Source organism: Seriola dumerili, unplaced genomic scaffold (assembly GCF_002260705.1).
Source record: "Seriola dumerili isolate Sdu_G_001 unplaced genomic scaffold, Sdu_1.0 BDQW01000110.1, whole genome shotgun sequence".
NCBI classification, from domain to species: domain Eukaryota; kingdom Metazoa; phylum Chordata; class Actinopteri; order Carangiformes; family Carangidae; genus Seriola; species Seriola dumerili.
In genome coordinates, this window is record NW_019174365.1 from 10,700,205 (window position 1) to 10,713,854 (window position 13,650).

At 39.7% G+C, this 13,650-nt stretch overlaps 1 protein-coding gene across 1 annotated transcript; it reads left to right on the plus strand.

Moving 5' to 3' along the window:
• The first annotated feature begins 244 nt into the window (after positions 1-244).
• On the plus strand, positions 245-13,436 carry LOC111223470 (carnitine O-acetyltransferase-like). The gene is made up of 15 exons (XM_022747630.1): positions 245-617; positions 904-1,128; positions 1,850-1,968; positions 3,071-3,124; positions 4,805-4,970; positions 6,248-6,422; positions 7,274-7,364; positions 8,050-8,137; positions 8,220-8,320; positions 9,086-9,205; positions 10,390-10,512; positions 10,769-10,904; positions 11,028-11,090; positions 11,183-11,320; positions 12,538-13,436. The coding sequence occupies exons 1-15, from the start codon at positions 567-569 to the stop codon at positions 12,739-12,741; spliced, it is 1,854 nt and encodes a 617-aa protein (XP_022603351.1). The 5' UTR covers positions 245-566; the 3' UTR covers positions 12,742-13,436.
• The last annotated feature ends 214 nt before the right edge of the window (positions 13,437-13,650 follow it).

The following is a 13,650-nucleotide window of genomic DNA, read 5'->3' on the forward strand; positions in this document are numbered from 1 at the left end:
TTGATTTATTTACACCAGCTTTTATTTGGACTCTTATTTTCTAGAAGTTTTTTTATCTTTTAAAAGAGTGACACCGAAATGCCATTTAAAAATCCAACACCAGCTTTTGTTTAACAGGTTGACAAACACGGAACTACATTCAGAGCACGACGCCATCCTGAGTTCAAACGGCGACACCGTGTGGACAGACGCGGTAATGCACACGAAGTTTTGGGTCACGTAGCTGTTTACGGAAACATTTTTACGTCAACACGTGTGTGGGCTTGTATGTAGCTTCAGTGCAGTCCGGTACGTGAATATCTGCATGCTCGCAGTCTGAAGAAACAAAACCACCGTGTGGAGTTGTCTGCCTTTTGTCTCATGCACATATGTTTTCAAACTAGGATATATCGAGCGATGACGACGTTCACTCACAGCCACCGTGGAGAAGCAGTAGGAGGAGGGCTGGGCTTCGTTTTGACGATCTGACCCTGTGGAAACTGTGCAAAAGTTACCAGACAATAAACACAGAGCTGCTTTTTTGTCACACAGATGCAACACAGAGTGGATTTGTGATTTAAAGAAACATGATTTTGAGGAAAATTCAACCAGGAACCTGCAGGGCTTGGCTGTCTCGGGTGAGTCGAGTTCTGCTTTTAGAGTTGGATATAGCTGACACATAATCTCATTTACAATGTATTTATTACAGTTAAACAGTACGAAGCCGCTGGGCATGTTCCTGCGGTCACACTTCCTATTTTTGATACGCCCTAGTCGTGCCCTTTTGCCGTTTAGTTAAGCTCTCACGCAGAGTTACTCTACGAACGCTATAATTACACTTTTAAACTTTTTAATTTTTGGCATAACATAAATATATTTCACCCAGTTTAGCAGCAATGTGTAACCCACTCCCTCTCCTTCCAGGTTTCATTGCGGCAGGAGGTGTGCTTCTTCTCCTCTGTGCCCTCCCATCCGGTGCCCCCGCTGGCCCACACCTTGCAGGGTTACCTGAGGGCACTGGAGCCCCTGCTGCCCCCCGAGGAGCTCCGCCACACCCGCAGGATGGTGCAGGAGTTCGGCAGGCCGGGCAGCCTGGGTGCACAGCTGCAGGAGGGGCTGGAGAGGAGAGCCAGACACACCAAGAACTGGGTATGTGTCTCCTGTATCAATGTGGGAAGTGTGACAGGTGTTGTGTGGGAGTGTTTTAAAGTGTAGATATAGCTGGTGTTTGGAGCATTCATGAGTGAATCCAGTAACGTTGGTAACGTTACTAATACTACTACTACTACTGTACATAATCATAATAATAATTATTATTATGATTATTTGTACACCAAAACGATACATTACATTTTTTGGAGCTCTTGTAAATGGGTATACTTGGGCACCAAATAATTAAAAATTATTTGTATGTGTTTTCAGGTGGTTTTAATTATTTAGTATGGGAACGCATTGAGTCTTTCAAGATTAAAAAAACATGTAACAACTTGAAAACATTCAGAAAACATAGACAAGGCTCCACAGTCAATTAATGTGAATTAATTAGTCTGTTGATATTGAAGAATAATCTCATCCCAGCTTCTCAAATGTGACTATTTGTTGGTTTTCTTTTTCTTCACTTATGTTCTATTTGATATTTTAGTATAAAACACAACTTCCTTGGTAAAGATATATTTGCTCATTTGAAAGACAATTTTTTTCCCATTTCCTGTGTAAATCTGAGCTCAGTGTTCCCAAAAATCTGACATCCCTGCTGTGGTTTTGTTCCAGCCATAAAGTTTACACCGACTGTCCTGACAAAGTCTGTTCTGCTGTTCTCTCTGAATAATCATGAAGTCCTTCATATGTGTGTGTGGTCTCTCCACTGCAGATCTCAGACTGGTGGGTGCAGTGGGCGTATTTGGAGAGCAGACAGCCCCTGCCTGTACACTCGAACCCGGCCATCTCTCTGCCGAGAAGAGATTATAACGACTGGAGGAGCCAGCTAGTGTGAGTCAACACATACTGATATGGTCTGCCAACAATGACACAGCACAGCAGAGTAGACACTAAAAGCTGGTGACATGTCAGTCCTTACGCTTGGAGCGATTATTTAAATGTGTTTAAATATACGTCAGGGATGTGGTGATAGTTTCATAGCACAATAAACCCAGTTTCCTACAGAAAAAACATATAAAAACTGCAGCTGCCCAACTCTGTCAACTCTGCCAAGGAGATTGTTTTTCACCCCTGTCTGTTTATTGTTAGCAGGAATATGCAAAAAGTACAGAACCGATTCACACCGAACTTGGTGGAGGGACAGAGCACGGGCCAGGGAAGAACCTGTTAGATTTTGGGGCAGATCCGGATAATTTACTATGAATTTAATATTTTTTCTTTGAAGTCTGGTGTATATTGTTTGACACAGGCCTTGGCTTTTTCAGAAATAGGCAGTGAGATATTAGGTATCACTGAAAAACAGAATTCTGTTATCACAATCAGTACTTTAAAATATGCGTTCTTTCTTAACAAGCACTCGATTTTAAGAGCCTCTTCTGCATGACTGCATTTACATGCAAAGGAACACTAATAGTACAGATACACATATTTCCAATAAATCAATTAATTAATCAGCTTGAATTCTGTTAGTATGAACACTGTTAAACACTCAGCAGAATAGTAAGAGCAGACAAAAAATGCGTGTACTTTGGTGTTGTGTCTTTGTGTCATCAGTTATGCGTGGAGTTGCTTAGCCAGTGTTGCTATGATGTAGATACACACACCTGTTTATTTAAGCCTTTACCAAGATAATTGCATTAATTACATTGAGAAAATGAATTTAGGTAAATCTTAATATTTGGTTGTTTGGGTGAGTTTCTTGCATGTTACCGATGTGATGACGCATCGTTTTCACCTGAAAAACCAGGACAGTGCTGTTTTAGTCCTGCTCTGTTCTGCATTAGTGATCCCTGAGTGTTAATACGACACATTTAATAGCTTTTACTGAATATGAACCGTGATTGATTTCCACCACTGCATGTCCATAACAGGAAATCTGACTGACTGTGTTACATGATAAAATACTGACCACAACATGTTCCTCTCCACGTAGGTTTGCATCCAAACTGATCGCAGCGGTTCTAGACTTCAAGGCCAAAATAAACAAGTAAGTCTTGATTTTATGACTGAGCTGCAGCCAGATAAAAAGTACTGCTAATAAGCAAATCTAAGACAACATTAATGTAGCACTTAATCCTCTACCTGTTTTAAACGTTAAATGTTATAATGTTATCCTTTACCTCAGTGAAAGTAGTAATACCGCACTGTAAAAGAAAGTAATCATAGTGTTATCTGTGTTATATTATTTTACATATAAAAGCACTTGATGAAACGGCGTGTCATGTTTCAGAAGCTCATCATATGTTGTGTCTGAAAAATAATCAGTAAAATACAGAATATACCAAGTAACTGCAGGTGCCAGATAAAAACTAGTGAAGTAAAAATATTTCATTCTGAAATGTGGTGGAGTAGAAGTGCCATGACCTGTGCTTGAGTAAATGTAGCCTGCTTTGCACTGGATCAGATGCATTTCTATGTCACACTGACCTCAGTGTTTGTGAGTGTGTGTGTGTCCTGGAGACACCTACTGTAGCGGGAACTAACAGGTACTTTGGCAAATGTTTATACGTCTGTGGACAGATTTTTGTCAGTGTGATACATCAGAACCGTGCAAGATACAGTCACAAAAACTTCACAGGTGTGTAATTGAGGTCTAAGTGAAGGTCAAGTTCGAAGATAGATGTTGTCCGTTGCTGCTGGTGAGATCCCGTTGCAAGATTGTTAATCTCTAATAATTTTTTTGTCAGTGTCACAGTTCTGTAGGATTAGATGCAGTGAGCATTCGTGAGCACAGAGAGTTCAGGATATTCACTAATTCCAACTTAAACTAGCTGTTAATAGTTATCTGCTACAAACATTAGAGATGGTGATAAACCATAAACCGATTTCACAGCTCTGAACAGCCTTTGCTCAGATGCCACATTAATCCTCTGTTGTCATTTTAATCTGTTGTTTAAACTGTCTCTTTCATTAGCTTCTATTTTAGTGCTCCACCTTTAGCCCTGCTGGCATCGCCTCGTATTTCTCTGCTGTATGAAGTTAATCTTTGTCTAAATTTATTCGCCCCCACTCTGTGTAGCAGGATCTTTACAAAGCCAACAGCGCACTACTGAAACATCTCTGTGGAGAAAACTGTTTTGGCTCAGACCCGCATGAAATATTAGTTATAAGCAGATGTCAGTGTTTGTTTTAGTGTGTTAAAGTTTACCACATCAGGACATTTATAATAGTATTATTATCTGATATATGTATAACATTATGCTGCCATACACACATACAGAAGCAAACGGGTGTAAAGTTTTCCGACTGGACATTAAATTGTAAAATTGAGATTGTGGTGATTTCATTATTTTCTTTTGTAGGCTGATTATTTCATAATCTTTGAATAATCTGTGGTCTCTCAGCTTTCTTATCCATTTTAACTAGTTTGTTGAGGAAAATGAACTTTAATTTGATTATTATTTATAGTTCATAGCTCAGGAATCAAGTGTTTCTTGTCTTAAGTACTATTATATTTATATTTTAATCTAATCTCTTTAATCTGCTTATTAGATTCTAATAACAACTAAATAACAACTAGGGGAGCGTCAATAGATGGTTTTCCAAGCAGGTTTCCTTCCTGGTTTGGTCTGGTTGCATGTTTGGGGTCCTGTGTCCAGAGCAATAAATGAATTTCTTAAATAAAGTCACTATTAACAGACACGTCTGTCTCCTTCTCCCCCGTCAGTGGCCAGCTGCCAGCCGAGTACATGCGAGGGAAGCCTCTGTGCATGGAGCTCTACCCGCTCCTCTTCTCCTCCTGCAGGGTCCCCGGTCCCAAACACGACTACATCGCCCGCCACGGCCGCTCCCGGCGCTCGCCAACACACATCACGGTCGTCAGGAACTACCAGGTACGATGAGCCAGCAGACAGCAGATGATGGTGTCAGATTTATATTTTCTTTTTGTTGACTTGGCATAATCCATCAGGCTGCCTGATCACAGGTTCTACGACATAGCAGTCACGTCAGGTGGAGTTTTAAACAAGTTACACATGCACCAAGCTTTGTAAACAGAAGTCATGTGGGCTCACTAGAAGCTCTTTTATTGGAGTTTTGGCAGCAGCTCTTCCTGTGGGACGAGAGATTCTGGCAGATGGAGGGATCAAAACAAATCAGATCTCAGTCGTCTCAGCTTTCAGCCTGATGGATGGTTAATCTTAAACCTTTGAATTTAAAGTCTATTCCACTTGCAAAATGCCAAGAATGACTTTCAGTTGGCGTTGTTGCTTTCCTTTGGTACATTTGGCACTGATATCATAAACTACACTAACCCAAGTGTTATACAGGCTTGGCCTCTGACACCTCATGCTCAGCTTGGCAGAGTTACAATTGAATTTCTGTGTGAAACTGAAGCATTGGATCCACTAAGTGCTGATGAAAAACTGGGAAATTCTGTTTTTTTAATTGTTAAACTGCTACTTTTTTGTAAACATGGTCATCCCTGTATTATGAGCCCTTATCTCACATTTACTGCTCACAATCAAAAATAATGCAATAAATTATTATGTTAATAATGAAGCAATCTGCATATTATTGTCTTGATCACTCATTTGGTTTATATCGTGTCCAAAAATAGTGATAAAAATGTTGTTTTGTTGAGTTCACAGTGATGTTCACAGTGATGTAAAATCAGAGAAAAGCAGCAAATATTCACATTTGAAAAGCTGAAATCAGAAAATGTTTGGCATTTGTGATCAATAGACAATTAATTGATTATCAGAAAAGCTGCAGTGATTTTCTACTGATTGACTGATTAATTAATCAATCTATCTGTCAGTTGTTTTCTTAATAATCAACCAATCATTTGGTCAACAGAATATCAGAAAATAGTGAAAAACACAATTTTACAAAGCACAAACTGTCATTTTTAAATTTCTTGTTTTGTCCAAGGAACAGTTCTTACCCCAAAAATGTTCAATTTACCATCAGAGCAGAAAAAGAAAAGCAGCAAATATTTACATTTGAAAAGTCAGAACTTTGAGCAGCAGCTCCACGCCCATGATTGTCTGCGGGTCTGTGTAAATCAGGATTAATGAATGTGGACTAACGTCTCTCTTTCCACACTTACATGAATTTAAACTGGCCGCTAAATACTCACTGGCGTCTGGTGATGTCTTTTTGTCACCAGTTCTTCCAGCTGGAGGTTTACAACAGCGACGGCTCGCGGATGACCGAGAGTCAGATCCACGCCCAGCTGCTGAGGATCAGGTCTCAGTCCTGGAAGACTGACAAGGAGCCGATGGGCATCCTGACCAGCGAGCACCGCCACACCTGGGGACAGGCCTACAACCGCCTGCTGAGAGGTAGACAGCAGCACTGCACACACTCCCATCAAACAGTTGTATGTAGCATTTACTATATATCCAAATGTACTACTTAACTCCGCTCGAACCCATTAATTACAGCTGATCATTTTACAAAGTGTACCATGACTTTAGTTTATGTTCTACCTCCCAGGGTGCTGCTTTCATTTCAGTGCATTATAATAATTAAACTGCAGAAAAATTTATTTGAAAAAGAAGAAAAGTAAAAATGTAGAGTGATTTTTTTTTTCCTGTCAAACAGGAAACATGTTTAAAAAAATTATTATTTTTTTATTTATATAGCACTTTTTTGTGTGTTTAACAGTATAAACAAAGAATAAAGGTAATACAATCCCAAACATAAAATATACAAATATACCAGATAAAATAATTAAAACATTTACAACAAATACCATCAGTTACCAGATTCTCAGCATGACTTTAACAGAAAAGAAGGAAGCTGAGTTATTGATCACTTTGATTGATTACCTATCTCAAGTAAGTTGTAAGTGTTCTCTTATACCATACTGGCATGAACTGGAACCTGGAAATCAATACCAGTTAGGAAATCAATGGTACGCTTTGGTCAAAGTGTATGCGATTTGTAGTTAATGGGCCAAAATAATCAAAACTATTATTTAGATATAATAAACGACGTGTCCCAGGCAGCAAAAATTCAGATCTGCAAAGGTAAACGGTAAATGTCCTCAGCAGTCAAAGCTTGTGTGTTCTGAATGTCTTTGTTGTGTGTCAGCACAGTGACAAAAAAACAAGAGACACGGCTCCAACTTTAAATGTTGACATGGTTGAATTCTCAGTGTTTGGTTTTATTCTCTCTGTGTGTGACGCAGATAAACTGAACAAGGAATCAGTGCGGCTGATAGAGACAGGACTTTTCTCCTTGTGTCTGGATTCTCCAGTGATGAGGATATCAGATGAGAAGTACGCACACACACACACACACACACACACACACACCCACACACACACACACACACACACACACACACACACACACACACACACACACACCATAATCCACACTCAGGTATGTCTGTGTTTGCTAAATATGTTGGGTAATCCTCTGTGTGTGCTCAGATATAATTGTGTCAAATGTTGACATTGGATCTTAAGCAACAATTTACAATTGTCACTTCCTCCATTTTAAATATCGTCCTACTTTCTACTTGCTGGCAGCTTTGTAGCTAAAGTGTGTTACACAGTTAGATTTGAATAAGGCTGCAACTTATGTTTAGTATCTCATTATATTTTTGATTAATCTGTTGCTTGTTCGGTTTGCAAAACATTAGCATATTAATTCAAATATTCATTTTCCACAGCCCAAGGTGATGTCTTCAAGTAGTTTTTATTGTCTTCAGTTAATAGTCCAAAACCAAAATATTCAGTCTGGTAATATGGCAAATCCTCCGGAGAAGCTGAAACCAACAAATATTTGGCATTTTTGCTTAAAAATTGATTTAAACAATTAATCAGTTATCAGCTCTACGTTTGATTTGAGTTTCACAAATCTTTGATAACTTCAATATCACAAATATTAATTAACTGATAATTAAACATTTTTTCTCGTAATTTGTTTTTTCCTGTTTGTTCCAACTTTGATTGGCAGGTACGCGAGCCGTAAAGCGGCTCAGATCCTGCACGGAGGCGGGACGTTCTCCAACAGCGGCAACCGCTGGTTCGACAAAACGCTGCAGGTGAGCAGCAGGAAGAATCACACACATGAGGAAAGGTTAGATTACATAAGTAACTAACTCTTGTCTGTGTTTGTTTGAACAGTTTGTGGTGGGCGAGGACGGCTCATGGGGTCTTCTGTATGAACAAGCCACAGCTGAGGGTCCACCCATAGCAACACTGCTGGACCACATCCTGGAGTACTGGTGAGGCAAAGGGTTAATAAAGAGTGAGCTTGTCCTGTCCTGATGTTTTGTGGTGTTTTATATTGTTTTTGTGTTGCAATTATTTTCTATATTGGGTCTGAATTTGTCAGCCACCAAGCACCAAATGTCAGTAGAATTTGTCTGGTGGATAGTTTTGTCTTTGGCAGATAAAAGGTTTTACCTGTGACACTTTGAGGTCCTCTGTAATACACAGTCTTCGGCTGGGCCCTGATTTAGTTCATTTGATTTAGATAGAAATTATAAGAAAATCATGTCACTGGTTCTGTACATCTCATCACATTTAGAGTTTTTAAAGTTATTTTTTGCTGGTAAAAAAAAAAAGAATGATTCCTGGCAGGAAATCATTTTATTTGCATCAGTGTTATGGATATTTTTTCTTCAGTTTCACTTTAATACATTTACTTTTCAATTTATCCACAACCTAACAAGCATCAGCGCTCATTTGGTGGACGCTTTTGTCCAACGTGACGTAATATTTTTCTTGTGAAAAAGCGCTGGAGGAAGAGGCTGCATGGTGCTGGCACCGAGTCGCAGGGGTTGTACTAAAGCTGCAGCTAAATGTCTCATTACAGAACAACTGTTAACACGTGCAACACAAAATGCACCGTGATTGTCTCTGTAGTGAAGAAACTCAAGCAGATGTTGTCGAAATGGATCATTATAATATGAGGTGGAAAATAGCTGGATTTATGCTTTGCATCCGACGTACTCATGAGCAAGTAATGTGTGTTTTCTTGACCGCAGTGAGAAACCAGACCCGAAGAGAGCGCCGCTGGTCCCTCTGCCGATGCCCAAGAAGCTTTACTTTCACATAGACCGAGAAATCAAGAGAGACATTGAGCACGCCAAGCAGAACCTCGATATGTAAGCTCTCCCTCTCCTCACTTACTCTCCCGCACTGGGTGGAGTGAGTGAACATGAGGTCTCTGCAGAATATTTATCATGATAAGAGAAGAACGGCCTCGCTGCTTAGTGTAAGCTGGATGTTTGCTTTTCCGATCAAGCAAAGCTGAAGTGAACTTGGCCAAAAGGAAAAGCAGCAGGAGTGTAAACACACTTATCTCCTCCTGAGTTTAATGTAACCTTGATGCAGAGAAAGCTCTCGCTGGATCCACTGCCTTAGTTGCATCACTTGGAAGTTGTTATTGTGATCCGGGCCTTTATTTCCTGACCACAACCCAAACACAACTCCCTCAGTCTGCTGTTTCCTTTAAATCACTGAGCTGTCAGGATGTGAATGCGGAAAACGTTTTTTCTAACATGCACTTGAACTGGACAGCTGTTACCTTGACTTGACCCCTTGTCCCCACTATTTAGCATTTATAAGTAGTATGTAAACGTTTAATGAAGGGAGTATAACAAACTACAATATAATTGCAAGCAGACATACTGTATTTGTATTTGTTAAGAATTTATATGAATAATAATAACAATAATAATAGTAATAATAATAACTTGACTTGCATAGCACATTTCATACAAAGATTGCAGCTTAAAGTTCTTTATAAGACAGAGAAAAAAAAGACTAAAAACTAGCTAGCTACTCATATGTCTCAAAAAATCCAAAATTTATTAAAGTACAATATGAAAAGTGCTAAAAAAAAAACTGAGCAGCATATTAAATACTGTATATCTCTTTTTTTAATTAAAGATATTTACATTTTTTAATTGTAAATGTCTATTTTATATTCATGATTGCGGTGGTACTCATATTTTCTCTTGCTTTATGCACCACAACCTCCTTGTATGTGAAAACCTACTGGATAATAAACCTGTTTCTGATTCTGATTCTGATATCATGGAGTCTAACAACTTGAGGAACACAAAGCCTAAACAAAGCCTCACAGCCTAATTCAGCCAACAGACTTGCTCAGATTGTCATCATCCCTGAATCTCCCCTGCAGTACGACCACCTGTCATCACATGACACCTGAGCAAGTTAATTTGCTGTGAGGGACAGTGAGATACGGCCAAAAGCTTGAGAAAAAGCCAGTAAGGGAACCTTGAGTTTAGAAACACAGGATGATGTTTCTATGAATTTCCTGCAGATTGATCAACGACCTCGACGTCAACGTGTTCAACTTCAAGAGGTTCGGCAAGGAGCTTCCCAAGAAGTACAACCTGAGTCCGAACTCCTTCATCCAGGTCGCCCTGCAGCTCGCCTACTACAGGTCAGTGATAAGACGTTATCAAAAGATTTGGGTCATAGTCAAGCTGTGATTGTTTATATTAAAAGGAAAAATCCACCATTAGAAAACCAACACTATTATTGTCAGTGTCATATTTTGAAAACCCCCTGATTTAGATAATTTCTGTCTGTATTGTTTGTGCTGGAACGAGTCGTGATGAACAAATAAGACCAAGGACTGAAATTATCAATGTTTTTGTTCTTATATTTTACTCCTTATACTTTTTTTTTTTTGTTAGAGTTCACAATGAGGTCTGTCCGGCCTGTGATATTGCTTCTCAGAGGATGTTTAGAGGAGGAAGGACAGAATTTATTCGCTCGCCAACCAATCAGACGCTCATGTTCATACAGGCCTTTGACGATCCGTCTGTATCGGTGAGGAACACGATGATAGCAGGGAATTGTTCCACAGATTTTATTTGGTTTCAGGTTGATTTAACAGTTTGGAAATGTGGAGTTGCTTGTAATCGTAGTGCATGCATTATTTTTGTGTTGCAGCGGGAAGCAAAACTGCAGCTGTTCAGAGAAGCGGTTGATGCCTACACGGCTCTGACTGAGCTGGTAAAAGCCAAGTGAACAATCTCAAACAGCTTCTGTCTGTTTTTAATTGATAAATGCTTATATTCTATTTTTTTTTTTCCTGCTCCATTCAGGCACTTAAAGGACACGGCATTGACCGCCACCTGCTCGGGCTCAAGCTGCAGGCCATCGAGGAAGGACTGAGCATTCCCAAAATCTTCATGGATACAGCGTACGGGCTGGCAACGCACTGGAAACTCAGAACGGGGCAGGTGTGTTCCTGTGTGACAGCGTTTCTATTTGTTGATTTACAGATGGTATTTAAAGCCCTGTTGCAACAGGAAGTGAGAATTGTTTTTTTTTTTCTCCCATCATATGAGAGGAATTTTTCTATCAGCAGTTTCCCCTGTTGTTTTAGAGCATGTGATGTTCTCTTAATGTGGCACATTTACCGTCAACAAAATGCATTTTCGGAGTTTCCAGCAATCAAGCTGCTCCTCTTGTCTTATTTGCTCCTGATTTGGCTTTTAATCATGTTCCTGTAAGCTGAAGTTCATGTGATTTTTATGGCCTGTTGTTATGCTCCTGCTTTTTATAAGTCCCATATTGTGTTGTAGCTACTGTCTTCTGCTGTGCTCTTTCTTAATCTGGTGAATCACTCTGGATCACAGTCAACACTTGTCAGTACTTCACCCTTTCACACTGTGTTCAGTGTAGACTGCGTAACATATCCTTTACATTCAACGAATAATGACACTACGAGCCAACACTTTTTTAATATGCTCTAATTTTAAGGGATTTAATATTTTTCCCATTTAACCAGTTTAAAAATGTTTTGTTTGTAGATTTGAATTTGTGAGCTGATGCCAACGGGGTGCAGAGTAAAATCTATTAGCAAAACAGTCATCCTCATCCATTTTTATTTCACCAACAATAGTGCTGAAAGATCCGCTGGATTACCCGGAATTTCCTAATTAATTTAGGTTATCTAATTAGATTAATTATCTAATTTTGCTGGGCAATGTAGAGAGATATGATCATAATCTGTTATCTTTAATCATTAGTGATTATTGTGCCCGATACGAACTGATTGATTATTCCTTTAGGCGATAAAATGTTGGAAAGTAGCTGCTGAAGTCTAAGTTGACATCTTCAAACAGCAGGTCCAAACACAAAAGTGTTTAGTATTTTTACTATTTAAAGCTGAAAAACATTTTTTTTAAAAATGTTTTCTGCCCATCAACTAATTGATCATATGACTAATTGCATCAGTTCTGTTATGTTTTACAAAATAATGGTGTCCAAATTGATGATTCATACTATGGAACATGGGTTATTACTTTGAACATCAATTAGATTATGTTACGTGATTTTTCTTACAAATGCCATTTTGTCATATAATGTGTGTTCATATCAGAAACAGTCTTAGTTTTTCTAGTGTTTACATTCCATCTGTGCAGTCATGCTCTCCTCTCTCTCGTCCCTTCAGGTGCCTGCCAACACGGACAGCGTGATGTGTTTCGGGCCTCTCGTTCCCGACGGTTACGCCATTTGTTACAACCCCCAGGCAGACCACGTCCACTTTTCCATCACCGCCTTCAACTGCTGCGAGGAGACTCACGCAGAAACATTAGCCGGCACCCTGAAGGACACCTTGTGTCAGCTACAGGAGCTGCTGCAGCCTACCGTGTAGAGCTGCTCCCACGGCATGTCCAACAGGATCAACCCACTCGTATGCAACCGGGAAAAAGACATTGTATTTTCTTTCATTTTGACGTCTTGGTGAGGCTTTTTTTTTTTTACTCTGATGCCACTTAATTCTGAAGTCAGAAGGCAGTGTCTCTGAGGTGCTTCTGATGCTTTTTTTTTTTTTTAAAAAAAGCTTTTAATGAAGCAATAAATCTTTTTCTAGCAAGAGCAGAGCAAGTAGGCTGCGTGATAGCTGCTGCAGTGGTTGCGCTTGTCTCGTATCATATCAGTGATGAAAGCAAAACAAAAGTTAAAGCCAACCCGACACTCCAGCATTAATCGGAACAAGCCAAAGCGTACATGTTGAAGGCGACTGCACTCCATTTGCAAATCATGAGACGACCGTAGCCTGTCTAGTCACCTCCACAGAGAATACACTACGTTTCGTGTCTTGCGCTCCCTGTGATTTTGCAGGTTGACGAGTCTGTTTGAAAAGGACCAAAGGCCAGAAAGCTGGTTGTTATTGGTAACAGCGCAGAGAAATGACAGGTTGTTCCTCTCTGAGCTTGAATGACCTGATCTTCTGTTGTATTTACTGTATGTTGAATTGAGTGTGAAGAGGCTTTGGCCCCTTCAGTGGGGCGTGGTGTTCTGCTCTCAGCCTGCAGGACTGGTTAATAAAGCCTTTTATCACATGATTCCCCATTTAAATGCTTTCTGTTTGTGTGTGTGTGTGTGTGTGTGTGTGTGTGTGAGAAAAAGAGAGAATATAGCAGTGATTAGGAAAGCTGAAGTACAAACACCTCAGAGTTGAGTGTGTTTTGTGCCTTTGTTATGGTTATAGCCTGCAGACATCACAGAGTTATTTCCACCATGCACTAATCCATGAGACATTATGCACAGTCATCTCTAA